Source organism: Apteryx mantelli, chromosome 1 (genome assembly GCF_036417845.1).
Source record: "Apteryx mantelli isolate bAptMan1 chromosome 1, bAptMan1.hap1, whole genome shotgun sequence".
Taxonomy (NCBI): domain Eukaryota; kingdom Metazoa; phylum Chordata; class Aves; order Apterygiformes; family Apterygidae; genus Apteryx; species Apteryx mantelli.
Genome location: NC_089978.1, coordinates 8,708,912 through 8,728,136, shown reverse-complemented (window position 1 = coordinate 8,728,136; position 19,225 = coordinate 8,708,912). Strand labels below are relative to the sequence as shown.

Genomic DNA, 19,225 nt, shown 5'->3' with positions numbered 1-19,225 from the left:
ATTTAAATGCCAGGCACACTCATCCAGCAAATCTTTAAAAAGGAGCATTTCGCATTTCCCTAGGAGGCACACTATGGGTTGAGAGGCAGTATGCTTCACAGTTAGCTTTTATTCGGTGCAGCCATGATGTTTACATGGTCATGCTGAGAAGAAACCAGAATACCGAACAAATCAGAGAATAGGAGGGAAATTCTATAGTTCAAGAATACAACGTATTCTGACTGGGTTTTGGAGAGTTTGGAATGGCATTTATCAAATATGCAGAACTCACGATAACAAAAAGCTTCTGAATAAAGATTTCAGTGAGACCCCAGAAAAAAGAGTGAACCAAAAGCAGGTATTTCAGAACAGGCACGGACAGAGCACCACAGTGTCATGGGCTCTAGCATAAGGTTTACTCAGGCCTCTGGAGCTGATTCTGTAATGAAGGGTAAAAGGCAGGTGAAAGACAGCAAGGGAAAAAAAGCAGGAATGTCAATGCCATCTGAAGAGAGAAATTTTGATTAACTGGCAGCCATGAGACCCTAGAGCCTCTGTGAATCTGAAGTAAAGAAGGGAGAAGTTCAACAACAGAGACAGAAATCTTTGGCCTCAGAAGAGAACTTGTAGGAGAAACTCATTCTCAAGTGAAAATATTGCGTAGCTCCTCTTCTCTCTGCACTGCAGAAAACTGCAAGTATTTTCTCCTGTCACAGTAGAGAATTGGACTGGGAGCCATTTAGGGCAACTGCAGAAGTCTGGAGATACCCTTGTTCCTCACCGCACTTCTCAACAAAAAGCTTTTTGCCGTTGTCGCTATGTTATCAGCTTGGATCATGCAGCCTTACTTGGAAGTCTCCATCCGTGAAGGAAAATATCATCTGTTTTTGACTTTCATGAATAAAAAGCACCACTATAATCATGATATTCAAAGGAGCCCTAGAGTAGCAGGAATATTTTGCTTCCAGGCAAGAAATTGTTTTGTCTGTGGTTTTCCCCTCAGGTTACACTGAGGCCACATGGAGGCAATCCCTTCCAAATAACTAAGTTGATCTACCTGAGCGTAAGAAGATACATTACTGTTTGTTACTGGAGGCTTCTGCAGCAGGTAGGCGGCCTGGAAAGCTGCCAAAATATTAAAAGACAAACTGCATACAAACTACAGAAACTAACAGCAAGAACAGAGGACAGAGATTAATTCACGTGGCTAATCCATGAAGGCTCAATGAACACCAGCTGCATTCACATCAATCTTTAATAATAAACATTTCCTTTTACTTGTTACTACACTGTCATCACTGCACTAGGCAAGCAAAGCACGTTTTGCAACCTTTGAGCACCAGAAGGAGCAAAGCACATCTGCCTTGTGTGTTGCTTAGATAATTGCCTGAACAAATCCATTATCCAGAACATCATCACCTCTACTAATGTTATTCTTCTTTTTTCCTCTTCCCAGGGCTAGCAGAAAATAACAACTAATAGGATAACCATCATGCCCTTCACTCCATCCATGTTGCTTTCATTGGAAAAGTTTTAGAAACATCTTCAAATTATTGCAGTCTCAGTATAGAGCAAATGGAATTTTCGGAAACTGAATTCTTTTTAGTTAATATACAGGTTCACCATGAAGATAAACACTTTTTGCGCAGCCAGCTATACCAGAGGGCACCAGACACACACACACATACACACAAACCTTCTATATTTTTAAATAATTGCCTTAGTTGACATAGTGATGTATCTACATCACTGTAAATCACGACAAAAATCATAGAAAACAGCAAATGCTTGAGTAGTAAAGATTTGAATAGTGGCAAACGAGTTTCCTTTTCATACCACATCTTATGACTTTGCTGTAGCTCTTTGAAGGATGCCAAAGACAGGATTCCATCAAAGGTTACAATTGCAATACTTTTTTCAATTTGTGAACAAAGATAGTCAAGAAGAGAAGAAATATGCCATTCCAAAATCATGGCAATACTGAGGGCCAGAACCTGTGTTACTCTTTTCTAAATGTACAGCAAAAGGGCACATTTGCCAGGATTAACTTTTGCTCAAGCTGTCACATCTCAATACAAAGCTGTGACAGCTAAACTATCATCTATTACACTACAGCAAGCCTTAAAAACCCAACACAGAACAATCAAACTGCACCGATGCCTTTCAAAAAACAGCTTGTTTGAACAACAAGTAATTTTTCCAAGGGCTTCATGTTACATGATTTCTCCATTTGAGGACCAAAGCCACAGTGAATATCAATCCTACCTTCAAAGGAGAAATGTGCGACTGTAGGACATATCCATGGACATTCTCTATTTGAGACAAGTTCTTCTCTGACACATGAACGAGCTCGGGGCCTCTCACTTCGTGGGTTAATCGAGGCAAAGTATGATCATGTGGAGCGTCCTCATCTTGATAGCGATATTTCTAGGGAAAAAAGAAAACAAGAGCAAATAAGCTTCAGGAAAACAATACACATGTATGAATGTAAATATGGGATATCAGGTAAGACATTAGATAATGTCTGTAAAACACTAGACAATATAATCCTAGAATTTCCTAATCTGTGCTGGAGAGACCATCTCATTCTGTTTTTAACATTTCATCAAAGAGAAAGCATTAGTGTTATATCACACTGAAAAATAAAATGTTTACCTCCAGATAAATATCTCAGATGACATACTGGTAAGGCTTAATACTGAAAAAAGACGTGTTGGTCTGTTGAGCTGTAGTGTCAGCTTGTGTTTCCCAGATTCGCATCCTCTGCGCTTTTATAGCCTTTCTCCCCAAAATGTTTGAGTCATTTTCCATTCAGCACAGTGTTGTCTGAGATTTGAGTACTAGAGTATGCACATACAAACTGCCACAGAGCTACTGCCAAATAGATACTTACCGTCCGGTAACAAGTTTTCCCCTTACCCTGCTGCAATTCCTCTAGACTAAAAATTAGGAGATAAGGTATTATAACTCCCCACTCCACAGAGAAGTAACATAAGAAACAGAGGGGGGAAACAACTTATCCGAGGTCCGAAAAGTAGCTCATAACAACAAGGAATATAACTAACCCAAAAAACAGAAATTAAAGGACCAGACCTGTCCTTTAGCCAGAGGATCTGCATTCTTTTTCAGAAGTCTATTTATTTGTATATTTATTTATTTGTTTTAGTTGTCTGATGAAGGGGAAGGCAGAGACCTATAGACATTCTCTTCTCTAGCGTACAGGAACATTGGGTTAAATCAGGGATTAAAGAACCTTTTGAAAACAAGGCATTACATACAAGCTCACATACACACTGCTCTTTTGAGGGAGAAGACTACAGAATGGATCGCATGTGAGAGATGCAAATGCACATTATTTAACATAATGGAGGAGGATGTTCTGACGTTATAGCCGTGAGCATTGCATAAGGAGCAGAACAGAATATAAATTAGCAAGGCGATTCATAAATCTTTGGCACAAAGAGAGGGACACATAGTAATACTGTAAAAGTTTTCAGCTGAAAGCTATATGCTAAAATATTAATGAGCAAAATCAACGATTAAAGAAGAAAGTTCAGATGTGGAAGTCTTTTACAGTACTGGATGGTCAAATAAGAAAACTATGAAGTCTTAAAGTTCAGAAATGTTCACAAGAACATTATAAAGAATATTTCTCTACTATTCCTGCATTTAATTTCAAATACCAAGCTTAGCTGTGTTATTCCTTTTACTCATCCTTCTAAAGGAAATTTTCCCAGTTTATTCCTACCTTGGTTTCGATATATGAGATTGGTTCAGTTTTTGTCAATTATCTTTAGAATACACATTTGACATGATTTATTCTCTTTTTCCTTTATGGGATATGCCTGCAACCCATCGCATATTCACTTTTCAGATAACATAATTAATGAATCTATAAAATGACTGGCACCAGACAAGTATTATTTGGGCAAGAAGCCATCCATCTAATAGACAGTATTCCAACCGATGTCACATTAAAGACTTGGCCCGCAAATCACTTAAGGCTCAAGCAATCAATTATTTTTTGGATCCAGTGAGTACTCTTTCAAAAAAGATGACTACTTATAGGCACCCTATCTAAAGTGAGCAATTTACTAAGACATGGTTTTGAGAAATAGCAGCAGAATGCCAGAGTCGTTCAATCTCACTGCAAAATGGTAAAGATGAAAATGTGCAGCAACCACTGTCCAAAGAGATGAGAGAGCAGTGCCAGAAGCCATAATGAGGTTTGGCCTGATCATTTAGGCAGCTTTACAGAGCAAGAAGCACTGTAGGGTGGCATTAAAGACAGACCATCTCTTTATGTCCATTGGTAAGTCCTTTCCCCCATCACAGCACTGCAATGTAGCCTTTGCACAAATGAGAGGCAAGGCTCAGAGTAAATTGGCTTACCCTGAGCCCTATGATGCTGCAAAGCCCAACACTTCTGTGGCTCACCATTGTAGACTTTCCCATGGAAGCCTATGTTTTATAATTAAAATGGATAACCTGATAATTGCACATTCCCATGAAAAATTAGATAATATATATGAACAAGAGAGTTTGGAGAGCAGTTTTCCCCTGTTCCATTTCCCTTTGCCTCCCTCCCACCCCAAGCCCAGCATTCTCATTCTTCACCAAGTACGAGCCTAGAGCAATTCTGGGTCAGTCCTGTTTTGTGCCTGCCTCATGCCTCATGTGTTCTTAGCACCAAATTCATTGATTTTCCTACATCTCTCCTCCCACAGCATCTCCTGACTGAAATGCTTTCAGCTGTTCACTCTAAGCCAAAGCAGCTTGACACAGCAAAAAGCCAGGGATAAGGAAAGTTTCAGAGAATGGAAGGCAGAAAATGCCAAACCAAAACTGAGACTCCTGCAAGAATGCCTCGTTCATCTCCATCACTCTGTCCTGATGGGACCCTGCAAATATCCTTAAAATTACCCGGTTCCCTAGAAACCAGCATTTTCTCTAAGGGTTAATTCAAATTTCTGGAAGTAAAAGCGTGATTGCATGGAAATGCTACTCTTCATTTGACAAAAGAACAGGTGGATGTCTTATGATAATTAAATTACAAATCAGTGCCTGCTGCTGACAGGGTATTGTACGCTGCCAGCTAGCATCAGATATTTAAAATCCTCTGTAATTACCTATAATGGGGGAGTGGAGTGTGCTGCTGTGAATTTTTAATATGTACGTGCTTTTTTATAACAGTTCATTCTCTCTACAATGTGAGATTATTACAGCACCACTGCTCCTCACAACATACTGTCTAATGGAGAACTTTTAAGGCTGAGTTTGCCAAAGAGCTGTCAGCTAAACAGGGCTGAAGATATGAATCCAGCAGAGGGTAATGGTCAAAAACCTTAAATGTGAACAAAGCCAGCTCTCAAGCAAAAAAAAAAAGAAGAAAAGGAGGAAGACATCTGCTCAGTTACAAGTTACAATAGCCAAGCGACAGCATCTGCATGGAAATACCTCAGTTCTTACAACTTACCTTTGACAGATTCTCAGTGAATGGAGATGACTGGGAATTTGTAATTCTTTTTTGGACCAAAAAGAACTGGCTTTTGCAAAAGTCCTCTGTATTTTCTGCAGTTGCCATCATTTTGCTATGCATAAAATGCAAACAGAACATTTTGTTTTAGGTCAGCTCAAACTGATCTGTGTTCTAAGCTGCTGAATGTAGTTCTACTGGGGTTGTCCTTCAAGGGCGTATGTCCCTGTTCTTCTCTACATTGCGCTTTCATTAGACCACACTTCAAAATGTCACACATTACTTTTGCTTGCAAGGGGAAGGTGGCAAAAGGAGGGAGTAGAGTGTATAAGAGGAGTCACGTGGCTCTACAATATCCTGTGAAATGTCAGTAGGCAGAGAATCCTGGTCCAGAGAGGATCTCAAATGAGTCCAAGAAGAAGGCACCTTGATATGTGCAGGAGACACAGAATAATGAATCAAGCCAAAAATGTGATTTTTTTTTTCAGTCAGCTGAAGTTATATTATAGACGCAGCTGACGGAGTAGGGAACAAAGGTATCACAGCATACTAAGAGATGGTAATTTATTCACCCATGAATAGATCCTGCCCCCAATCCTGTAGTACTCTCTTCGGTCAGCATAATACGTTATGGCAAAGGAAACAATAGCTATGCTACTCATTTTAACTCTTAGGTATCATCATTTCAAGTCTTGAATGCTATTCCAATATTACAGTCCTCCTCAGGAGGGGTCAGACTTCTGCACCTTCGAAGCTGCAGGTCTTCATATAACCCACAGAACTTAGAGACCACAGGGAAAGGAATTTCTGCAGAAACTATCCTGCACAAGACAACAACTCCTGATGGATCCTGTTGTCCCATTGCAGTCTGGGGCTGGGGCACAGATGTGATTGGGTCTCAGAGCTACCTGCTCCTTACCCTTTGCTCACTTGCCTTTTCCCTCAACCCAGGATTGGGCTGCAACTCCCACTCGGAGTAGCCCTACTGCTAGTCATCTTCTGTAACCTCGACATGGGAGCTGCCTTTGAACAAGTCAAGGGTCAGCTCCCTTCTGCATGATAATAGGTCCAGAATTGAATACACTGGATTTGTTCACGGTTATAGCTACAGGCAAAAGCTAAAAACATTGATGTTGGTCCCTCTACACAAAAGTTGAATCTGTGAAGTCCCATTGCAATTTAAAAAATGTTAGCACCACATTGTCTTACTTTTGTGTTTTCAGCGGTCTCCAATATGTTGAATTTTACTGGCATTGCTCTCAAAGGCAGCACATTTCAATGTCATACAGATGAGTATCTTGAGAAAACAAACTTTACAATTTGCACACACAAGTCCTTGGGCAGTCATCCAATCATGAGTAGAAATAATGTTACTCATCCAACTGATTGCAAATGAGCAACACAGCTTGAATTCTGAATATTTGCAATCAATCTATAGAGTCAAAAGAGAAAAAATACTCTTCTCATTATATAAAATGGAAGAAATCACAATCTGCTTGCCAAGACCGTGGAAGCAGATTAAGAAGCTTAAATCATTGAATAATTATACTTATTGTGAATGACTTGCTCTTTTGCTTATCAAGTAGTTTTCTAACAAGCTTGTCACTGTATCACAGCAATACCTTTCATCCAAGAAGCCCAAAGAGCTTTACAAGTGGCAGTCAAGTCTTTTCCTGTCGAAAAAAAGTAGGTACATCATTTAAAGGTGGATAAAATTAGGCACAGAAATGTAACAACGCTCAAGATCACAAATGGAATTGATTAATTAAGAGGTAATAGAACTCAGGAGATTTTTCCAGTCTGGTCTTCTAAGTCCAAGACCTAATGCAACTACAGTGATGATTTAAAAAAAATAATAAATAGTTATATGCTGCTCTACTGCCATTGTAATCTTCTTTTATTTTTTTCTTTTTTTCTCACAAAGGTCCCAGGAGACAGTAAACCGTCTAAGGTTAGGGTTTAGGCTTTTATCTATGTCACTGTAATAGCTAGCAGTACTTCATGTAATTTCTATGGTGTTTCTCTAAGAAAGAAATAGTGATTTTGTGGAGGACAAGAGGTTTCCTGTAAGAACCAAATTATTTTACAGAAGGGGTCCTATTAGCACTGAATAGTGAGAACTTGCACAGCTTTTCCATTCAGTACAACAAGAAGTTCCTGGGGAAAAACAAACAAACAAAAAACAAATATATGATTTCTTCCCTCAGTTCATTAAAATAAGCAGGTATTTGCCCAATGTAGGGAATATATGCTCTTTTTTTTTTCAGTGCAACTACTATGCAGTGGAACAAATATGTTTTACAGTAAGTTCCTCATCCATTTCTTGAAACTCTGAATCATTTTGTCATCCTGAAGAAGAAAGGCTGGATATCAGTCAAAGTACTTCTTCCTTACATTAGGTGGACGTAGTTGCACCTTTAGCTCACAAGATGGCACAATAACCATCGAATTAAAGCCTATTCTTGCATCCAGCTATGAAGTGTTGCAGGAAAAAAACAAGATATGAAATGTCATAAAACTTCAGATGATTTTTGTTCTGAACTGGCCTGGTACAACATTAAAAAGAGGCTGCAGTCTTTTATAATAAGTACACTTAAACAGGTTATGATCCTACACAAAGCTGGCAGCTAAAGAAAATGTAACAATTCATATAAGCATCAAATATTACAAGCGAGTAGGAATCTATTGATTTTTCCAGGGTTTAGCATGAACAAAACTGCTATGTATTGACAAGACTGAGACTAGCCCAGAATGCTGCATTCCTCAAGGAATTCTAAGTCCTAATTAAAACCGCCTGCATGCAAATGTGTACCAGGAGATATTCAGCTCCATATGCTACATCACATTTTGGACCTGTTAACAGCATCGGTTTAGCCCTCTGGAGGTTGCTACTTGCTATCCAATAATTTAAAATAGATTTTTTAACTTGAAGCATCAGTATAAAAAAAGACACTCTGAGAGGGTGGCTTTGCTAGTATTAAATGGTGACTACAAACTATAAAACCCCGTAACTGCTCAAAAAATTAGTCCATCTAATACTGTTTATCTAAGTGGAGCAAAGGAGAGATGTGGGAGAAACCATGCAATTTATCAGCATCAGGCTGTAGTTGTCTTTCCCTCCTTTCTTCCTGCAGTAACTTCACCTGCATACCCCTTTCCACAGTTTTCAACTCTTGCCCTCAAAATAATTTTTTGGTGATACTTCCATGTTTCCACAATCACTAGAGCAATTTTCACGCCTCATTATCTCCCTGCTTCATGTTCCTTTCCCCTATAGCTCCCCACGCAGCCCTATATGTCTCGTGTCTCCCGTTCCCTGATCCCTCTGTCTCTCTCTTCCACTGCAATACACCAGCTTCCATGCACCGGGCTTCACAAATTCTCCTTTTTCCATCCCATAGCATCACCTAAAACACCGCTTCTGGTCCAGGGTGACTGTACAGGTTACTTCTGAGCATTTAGAGAGATGGAGCTGGCAAATGCTAGCAGTCACTGTGCCTCAGTTCCCCTCCCAGCGCCTGCGGTGTGAATGCAGCACTGCAAAGCGAGCGTCCCGGTTTTATAGCAGAAGATCACCAAGTAATTCTGCAATGTAATAAGTAAATAATATACAACATTTGCCCCAAAACAATGATACTGAGAAACAAGCAAAACCAGAGAACTTGCCCCTCATTTGTTCTTTGTACCAAAAATACGGATTTTAATTTAGCCCAGCTTTGTCCAGCACGTGACATAACACGTTGTGTTTTGAAACTGAAACCCTCTCCCCAGCCATCACTGGTGGATTCCCTACTTAGCTGAATTTATGCAAAACTTAAGAGGATGCTTCTTCCTAGTGCCTACTGCTAGTGACCTTCTCAGAATTATCCAACTGTAGCAAAGAAAAAAATGCAAGTGATTAGTTTTACTTACTTTTGCATGTATGTATGTATTTATTTAAAGCAACTGGCTATAGCTATGTGTTTTAATTATATTATTTCCCAGCTCCCTTTTGAGCATCTTTCAATAGGTTATATAGTACCTACTGAGTTATTCTAGATGGACTGTACTCAAACTCTGTTTCTTAGCTCTCACTGGCCTCGAGTAGATGTAGTCGTGGTGGGTCTTTTGGTCACTGACCAATTTCACAGTGCTAATTTGGGACACTGTCTGGCTATATTAGGTCCTGCTGGTGGTCACTGTGGAGTTACCCTAAACTGAAGGGGAGCTGTGGGTCTGTGCTAACCATGCTTTCCCGAAAGCTCCCACTGAAGGGGTCTCTAGGGAGGCTTCTCCCGCGATGCACAGGAGTTCACTTCATGCCCATGTGCCCATTGCATGTAACTCACGTACCCTCTAGGCAGAGCATTTTTTCAAGATAGTAGCGCCAGTGTAGGTAGTTCTCCATCTCCTCCTGCATCCATCTCCCCTGTGCCACCCTTTTTTCCATCCTTCTCCCTTATTGTGCTCACAGTGAGGCTATAAGTTAGACTGGATCGCTGTGATCAAGATTTGGTCTTTTAGAAGTTTGTTTGAACCTGGATTATACACTCTTGGAGGTCACTGTCCCCAGAATAGTGGAGGAGGCAACACAGTAGCAGGAATGAGCAGCCAAGGGGGAGCAGAGAAATTTCTTGAGCCAGCATTCCTACTACGGAAAAGACATGTGAAAATAATGGCCCTGAATCCTCTTCCATCCTCTCTTGCACACATACATAATTCAATACAGGGAGCTTTACATGCCAACGCAAAGATAAGCCAAGGGATATAAACTATGTACTGGCAAATCCAAGGAACACTGACTTGACATTTCCCAAGGATAGAGCAGGAGTACAAAGATCATTACACCCAGGATTGGAGCAAATGGGGTGAAGGCCAAAGCTCAGGTGGTAAAAATAGAAAAGTGCAGGCAGTGGAGAACTAGGGCAGATTAGTCTAAAACCCTTAAAATATTCTGTTTTCCCAAACTTGGAACTGAAACCTGGATTCCAGTGTCTGTACTACTGTGGTGTGTTCAAAAATACCCGTGAAATCCGTAGGGAAAGCATTTGACTCATGTCCCTTCAGAGTTGATTTGCATACTAGTAACTGCTCCCAGCAATTACTGGTCAAGTGACAGAGGTCTGGTCTGCAGCTCTGAAGATGCTGGCCCTGCCCCATGATAGGCTGCGTAGAGTTTCCAGGCAAGGTCGTGGAGAGACATTTTAAAATTTGACCACTTCTCTGTTCACATATTCCTACCTCCCAGACTTCTTGAGTGCAGATGTCCCAACTTTCTAGCCATTGCTTTTTACACAGTCCTGTGTCTAAATGGATAATCTAGGAGGAAAACTAAGACTCTGCTTTTGTTAAATTAAGACTCAATTAATATGTTAAAAGAAAGATAAATTTGCAGAGTTAAGTACTCACCGGTCAAGAAAATATTATTTCCTCATGAACTCTATCACAGAAACACAAAAGAGTGGGGGTTGGCGGACACCTATGGAAATCATCTGGTCCAACCACCGTACTCAAGCAGGGTCACCTAGAGCAGGTTGCCCATGACCATGTGCAGTCGGGTTTTTAATATCTCCAGGAACGAAGAGTCCACAAGCTCTCTGGACAACCTGTTCCAATGTTCAATCACTCTCTCAGTGAAAAAATGTTTTCTTCTATTCAAGTGGAATTTCCTGTGTTTCAGTTTGTGCCTGTTGCCTCTTGTCCTGTCACTGGGCACCACTGAAAAGAGTCTGGCCCCATCCTCTCTACACCCTCCCTGCAGATACTTATACATGTTGATAAGATTCCCCCTGACCTTCTTCTCTGGGCTGAACAGTCCCGGCTCTCTCAGCCTCTCCTCATATGAGAGATGTGCCAGTCCCTTAATCATTTTTGTGTCCCTCTTATTTGCTATGCAGGCAGGACAGTTCCTTGGGAATTAATTGTGTATTGAAGAACACAGAACTGTGTCCTCTGCGGGATTCCAGTACCGTTTCTTACAGATATTGGAGAATTCTGCCCAAAGGCTACGGGAGGAAAAAAAAAAAAAGCTCTCAGGCTAAGAGAGTTGAATGCTATGTTGGATAGCTGTTTCTGTACTAGCTTTTGCCATAGAAATCTCATGTGGTGCTAGGCAGTCCACATAAACCAAACTTTCCACAGGAGTGGAAATGAGATATTCCTCACTTTGAAAGGCTCAGGCAGACGTAGACAGTCAGTTTTTGCAGAAGTGCTGAGCATCAGCAGCTTCAGATGAAATCACGGGGAGCTGGACTTTGCAAAGAAAAAAAAAGCCATGTAATCCTCTGTGCTCCAAGAAGTCAATCTAAGGTGAAATTGATATCAGCTGGCATTAGCCACCTTAAACTTCCAGCATAAGCTGGTCAACCAGGATCCCTCACTAATCAGTGGAACACCACAATATTTATTTATTTATTTATTTATTTATCAAAGAACTGCTCACTGAAGACAGTTTTTTCTCTCCCCCCTTTTTTTTAACTTAGACCAAAAATAGTTTAGGATTGAGGCAGGCTGAATGAGATGAATTTCATTCTTGATGTTGCAAGCTGGACACATTTGATCTTAATGGTTTGGTCTAATGAGTAAAAGTCCTAATCACACAGGGATACTGTGAAAATAAATTCATCAATGATTATGAGATACTTGGATACTGTTGTCAATATAACAGGAAAATCAATGAGAAAATAATACTGTAACCTGAACACAGATTGACCTGCACGCATTAAATAATGTGTGGAGCCATATGTTGAATGTGAAATGCTGTATAAACTACCCATCCACATCACTGAATGAAGCAAAGAGCCTCTGAAAACAAAAATAGCCATGTAATTTAAAATGTATTTGAGTGATATTATAGTATTACCTTACAAAATATGGCCACAAAGGGACTGAAATAAAATTGCTTAGACCATCTTAATTCTTGCATTTCCTAAATTTGTGCTTGACTTTCTAACCTCAGCATCCTTTAACTGTTCTTTGAATGCAATGTATACACACATAAAAAAACTCATAAGCTTTAATGGTATTCCTGCTTCTTATACTGTGAGGTAGGTAGAGAGAGAAAAAATGAATTTTTCACTGTTTGTGGAAAACTGGCTCTTCGTAAATACAAATACAAATGTTCTATGTGCATAAACTTGAAAAATAATCTCCCTGTTGTCGCTCTGATGAACGCAGACCATTACCTGAGAAGATAACATTCTTTTTGTACTGAACCAATCTTTGACTGTGCTGGAAAACCTATTACAGGTCTCAAATATGTACATTTCCTATATTTTTATCTATCCCCTCTCTTAAAGGCTATGAATTTTTAATGACAAAAAGAAGAATTTAATACATTTTAACTAGGTGTTCAATAGGCTAGGAAAGCACATTTATGTCAGGTGAATTTGCATGTGCTTGACACCCATAAGAGTCAACATCAACATTTCTGAGGCAAAGCACTTACTGAAAAGGCAGCTTTGGTCCTTTGGGTCTTAATCTTTCCACAGCATTTTGGTACAGCATAATTGTGACAAAGTAATCTGCATCTTCAGATACTTTAATGAAGTCTGGTTATGGCACAAGCAGAGTGACCATAAGAATAACAAGAATACAAAGAAACATGAAGCCAGTGTAGAAGCAAGAGACTGACTGCTTTACTGAGGCTATTACCAAAAGGAGTATTTCCATTTTTCCACCTTCCCACGACCTGCCTGGTTCCTGGATGTGAACTCTAAGGACTTTAGAGTCCCAGGGGAATTTGGTTCAGCTCAATAATCTGATGGCAACATATCCTGGGCCAGGAGCTGGACAGGAAGTGAGTATCCCAGTAAGCAGCAACTTGTGGTACACTGAATTTTGTATAATGGGAAGATCTTCTAGCTTAAGTCCTCTGAGCCTGTGAAGGAAATGAATGCAAGTCCACCACTCCTCGGGCCATACTTCACCTACAATGAAATGGAAGGAGCAGCATATCACCATCTCCACTAATTCGATTTAAAAGTAAACTAATAATGGTACTTCAGCTGCATTTTCTGAAGGACCAAGCAAATCTTCCAGCACAATTTTCCTCAGTTTCTCAAGTTCCATAGTGCTTAGACCAGACCTGGGCACTGAACTGATCATGGTTGGTAGAACTACGGACACCAAGCAAAATTGCAGGACAAAAAGGGATATATGCATGGATTTCAGGCACCTATGGAGTAGACTGTCCATGAATGTTAAAGTCTACCTATCTTCTGTTTGAACAGCTAATCACTTCTCGCGTTTGAACTTAAATGAGAAAATCAGTTAGTAATTCCTGGATGAAGACAATGATTCTCTGTTGGGGCTGTTGGTATTTTGGGGGTCTCATTCCATATTCTTGTTGGAAGAATAAGGTGCATTTTTTATTTTTAAGCAATCTGGAACATTCATGTTTTAAACAAGCCAACTGAGCTGTCAGTCTCTGACAACATAAACTAGAGTTCATGTCTAAATAATCTGGCACTTGTTTTACGTCATGTTATAGTATATATCTGGCAGGATTAGCAATGTTTGAAAAGTCCTTAACAGCTGAAAAATGCTGTAAAAATTCTAATTTCTGTCACATGGCACAGAACATGCTTGTGGGCACCAGGCAATGATTAAGATTGAAATTTACTACCAGTCCACAAGATTTTTTTGAAAATTAGTATTCTACATGTCTTAACTGCTATGTGACATGATGAAAAGCTCCTCTTACAAGCACAAAGGAGCCCAGAGAGACAATGGCAGGTGGAGGAACACAAATACTATGCTGCCCCAGCTACCCCCAGGCCCATCACAGGAGAGCCATCAGATCAGCCCACCAAGAGCTCATCTCCACAAGCACAGAGGAGCACAGAGGCGCAGTGGCAGGCAGGAGAACCCAAATTACCGACTCAGAGGAAGGGACACTCTGTGCCGGCTCCTCCCAGGCCTGTCCCAGGAGACCATCTCCAAGGGCGAGACCACAGGGGCAGCTGGCTACTGGAGGGACCAGGGCAGTCACAGCCAACTGCAAGGCAGACCGTGGGGTCTGGGCGTTGACTGAGACCCGTGTGTGTGTGTGTGTGTGTGTGTGTGTGTGTGTGTGTGTCCAGGGATGAGGCACCTGGTAGAGCAAGGATCCAGGATCAGCTACTGGATGGACTGCATGTCCAAGGCCAGCTACTGGACAGATCCACTGTGTGTGTGTGTGTGTGTGCGTGTGTGTGTGTGCACGCACGTGTGAGTAAAGGGGTCTGTACCCACAGTAGGAGCGCGACTGTGGGCCTTGGGGGCTCATATGTCCAGGTGCCACCACCTGGGAGACTGGGGGTCCAGGGACAGCTATTGGGTGGACCGAGTGTTTCAGCTCAGCTGTGGAAGGGAGCCACATTGCACAAATATGTGTGTACATATATATAATATATATAATATGTGTGTGTGTGTGTGTGTGTGTACATACATACATACATACATACATATATATACATGTCTGTCTCACTAATGGACCTTCTGATCAGCCAGCAAGGGAAACAGGATGAGGCCATTGGTGCTGTTTCTGTGAGTGCTGAGTCTCTCAGTCCCTGTTGATCTGTGTGGCTGGCCGTGTGTATGCACACACACACACACACACACACATATATGTAGGTTATATGTGTGTTATGGTGCGGGTGCCTACTGGAGGTACATTCTCAGCCTTGCTACTGGTTGGACCTGGGCACACAGAGTCGCAGCTGCCTCAGCCCATCGGGCTGCGGGGTTCGGTCTCCTTACTTAGCACTCGCATCTTCTGAAACCTCACCTCTTCGGAGAGCTTTGGCCAAGTTTTCTACTGGGTACAACTGTTGTGTCTCACTGCTGTGGCTGGCTGTCTTTGTGCTGAATTATACAGTATTTTGCTCTTTTCTTCTTGGTGAGGTTTTTTTTCATAGTTTTTATTGTTACAGAGAGCAGAAGAAGGCAAAGGGGAAGGCTGAGTGGTGAAGTTAGCAAAGTTATCTCTGAAGCAAAAACACATCCCTTCCCTGCAGGCTGACCTTAACAACATTCAAAGCCATCCTTCTCTGCAATAAGGCTAGCTTAATTAAAAGGTTAATTCACTACTACATTCACTAAGAATCTTTATTTGAAAAAGCACAGATATTGTGACAACTTTTCAAATTCCTTATATTTTCAGCTGAAGTAAGTAAATGTCTTGTATAAAATATCATGAAGACAATCATAAAATGTAAATTCTTTTGGACTTAATGACCAGCTTTCAGGACAGCTGCGTAAATGACTGCTAGCCAAATAACAATGTCATGGTACATTTTCTGTTGTTCTTAATTATTAGAAAATGAGAACAAAGCAAAACCTATCCTGGTTAAAATTAGATTCAGCCCAGATCATGAGGCAATCATGAGACACTGTTAACTTTGAAATGAAAGACATTATTACAAAGCGATACCCAAAACAAAACACAAAGACAACCCCAGCAAATAGCTTGGTCTAGACACAGCAGTTTTATTATTACAGAGGGTTTTTTCAAGTCCTGATCCAACAAATGGATTGATTGATTATATAAATTAATATTTTCCAGGACTATATACAAACAGTGGGCCAAATCCTCAGATCTGCAAAATCCATCTGGGAATATATTTAGAGCTATTTGATTATTCATTTTTTCGTCTTTTTTTAGTACTTTACTAAATGCTAGATGGATAGTGTTTGGGAGTGCTGGTGGACACCAAGTTAACCATGAGGCAGCAATGTGCCCTTGTGGCCAAGAAGGCCAATGGTGTCCTGGGGTGCATCAGGAAGAGTGTTGCCAGCAGGTCGAGGGAGGTGATTCTCCCCCTCTCCTCAGCCCTGGTGAGGCCACATCTGGAGTACTGCGTCCAGTTCTGGGCTCCCCAGTACAAGAGGGATGTGGCACTACTGGAGCAAGTCCAGCGAAGGGCCACAAAGATGATTAGGGGACTGGAGCATCTCTCTTATGAGGAAAGGCTGAGAGAGCTGGGCCTGTTTAGCCTGGAGAAGAGAAGGCTGAGAGGAGATCTTATCAACGTGTACAAGTATCTGAAGGGAGGGTGTCGAGAGGATGGGGCCAGACTCTTTTCAGTGGTGCCCAGTGACAGGACGCGATGCAACGGGCACAAACTGAAACACAGACACTTCCATCTGAACATGAGGGGAAAAACTTCTTCACTGTGAGGGTGACAGAGCACTGGAACAGGTTGCCCAGAGAGGTTGTGAAGTCTCCTTCTCTGGAAATATTCAAAATGCACCTGGATGCAATCCTGTGCAAGGTGCTCTAGGTGACCCTGCTTGAGCAGGGGGGTTGGACTAGATGATCTCTAAAGATCCCTTCCAACCTCAGCGATTCTGTGATTCTGTGATTCTGTGATAGGCAAAAACTTATATCCTCTGTACATTTTCTGATACAGTAACAATGTAAACTCCCCCAAATAAGTGTTCTTCTGTAGAAGCCATGCTTATTTCTCTGCATAAAGCACTTCTTTTCCAAGAGCAGGTGATTCACTCTCCATTTTCTGTCAATCCTCAGCTTCTTGGATAATAATGCCAACAAGGAAAAACAATTTATTGAGACTGGGGCTGTGATTTTCTGCTGGGGGGAAAAAAAAAAAAGCTCCCTGGGAAGCAAACTGAGAGCTACAGCTCATTTTCATTTTGAAAATGAGCAAGCGAGTATGACTTTAACTTGTTGTTGACCTTTGCTGCAGTTGGATCGCTGATCTAAAAGTCAGTGGCTATATTTATAACATTATTCACATCAAACTATCCTTATGTATGGGGGGAGGGGGGAAAACACATTATACTATTTATAAAACTTCCCCACATGAGCGGAGTTCTGCAAACATTAATCACAACAGCGGGAATGAGTCTATCCATGCACCTCTTCGAGTGATTCATCCCGTCTCTAGTGCTTTGGAAGGGGTGGACTGCCCTTTACTGGTGCAAAAACGGTGCTTTAACAGTGCTTTCCACCCCAAAGCCAAGACGTTGACACTGAAGTGCTGGATCCTCTGGCCTTCAAGCCCTGAGATAAGCAGTGGAGACGTGCTCCCCCCTGGGAAGCCCGCTTGTTTTTCGGTGCAGTGACTAGGCATTTCATACTAATTGCTCCGTGACTAAGCCAAAGTGAAAACTATCTATCTGGGAATTGCCATAACTTGTTGTGAAAATACATCTGTATTTTCTAAACTTGATGATCTCCAGGTGGTGTTAAATTAGCCTGGTTCTCCTCAGATCCCTTGGGAAGGACTGCACCATCTAATTTCCCTTGCTACTATGCAAACTATTAGCCCGAGCGTTGAACGTGGTGTTAGTCAAATCCCAGTTGCCTGTAATATTTTGGCCCTATACTTCCATGTTCTTGTAGATACATTTCAACATTATTAGCTTATTAAAATTGTGGCCTTATTAACTTTATTAACTACCAAAATAACGATTAGAAGGTGCGGCAGAAAATGTTTTGAAGAGGTTCTTTTACAGATGATTAACTAGTGTTATGAGATGCGCTCTAGTTGTCTGAACAAATGTAGGATGATATTTCACTTTTGTACTGACTGTCCCCATTTTTTTTCAAGAAGTATTACAATAGTGAAGTAGCTAGAAATGTAAGATCTTAACACTTTGTTTTCTTGAACTTTCCAACAAAGAAAAGTGTCATGGAACTACTGTTAATTTTTTTTCCTTCATTTTTTATTTTACTGTTTTAAAAACAATATTCAATAAAAAATTTATCCCTCTTATAAAGCTTGCTTAATCAGACCCTAAGAGTACATGACGTCAAGAGGTCAGTGCCTATGCTCAAAGCAACTGAAGTACTTTTTTGGAACCATGTTCTCTATTCCAAGCAAAGTGCATTTAATTGTTGTACCAAAATTTCTGAAGTGTTTTAATAATTGCACTTGTGTGAAAATTTGCAGTCCCTGAGTTCCTCCAACCTCACTAGCTTTCACACATCAGTGCTGCTCATTTGCAAGTGTTCAGCGCTCACCTGGAAATAGGCCAGATGTCTGCATTTTCCAAGACCCTTGCATACTTTCCGACAAATCTCTGCACGCTGTCGGAGTTGACCTGCCTGGGAAGTAATTTGAACACCTGCGCTTTAGATATATACTGCCAAACTCTGCTAGCTAGTGTCGTACGCAAACGTGGCTAATCAGGTATTCTGGACTCTTTCTGTTCCCTGTTCTGGCTTCAGAACACTTCATATTTCTCTGAAGTGCTTTTATGTAAAACATCACTGACTCTGGAAGAGACTATATATAGCACATATTTACAGTTCTGCCCAGAAAACATGCAACCAGTTTCCGTATGCTATAAACCTGAAGTTGTAAAAGGTGACAATGGGAGGTTTCTGTTTTCAACTTATTTTAAAACAGATAAAGGGTAGCCACTTCTTTCAAAACATGAATATTTAAGTGGGTTTTCATCTGCATTTGTATCCTGTCCTGTATTTGTTTATACTTATATCTTTCCTCTCTGTCTTGGATATATCAGAAATCCATATTTGGTCCTTATTAGTGGGATGTGGAATTTAGATTACTTATCAGTAGGAAAATGCAGTCAGGAAACTCCCACAAGACTATGAACAGGATAAAGAACAAAAGACATCCCAAGTGGTATTAATGCTAATATCTGTATTTATTTATACCACTAACCACAGGGATTTCACACGAAATTCTGCTATTTCAAAAGCTACTTAAGCTGTGAATCAAGTGAAGAATTTTCTTCAAAAAAACAGGTTAAAGCAAATCAACATATCAATCAACTGTTTACTTCAACCAGAATGCTTGTTTTTTAAACTAAATTACA

General features: G+C 40.7%; 1 protein-coding gene across 1 annotated transcript in view; it reads right to left on the bottom strand.

Annotated features, from left to right (window-relative positions):
- The window catches only part of DLG2 (discs large MAGUK scaffold protein 2), an 856,812-nt gene that overhangs the window by 550,837 nt on the left and 286,750 nt on the right, over positions 1–19,225 (bottom strand). Inside the window, exon 3 of the mRNA XM_013943075.2 lies at positions 2,245–2,406. Within this exon, the coding sequence (XP_013798529.2) occupies positions 2,245–2,406 (162 nt within the window). The remainder of the gene's footprint in view (positions 1–2,244; positions 2,407–19,225) is intronic.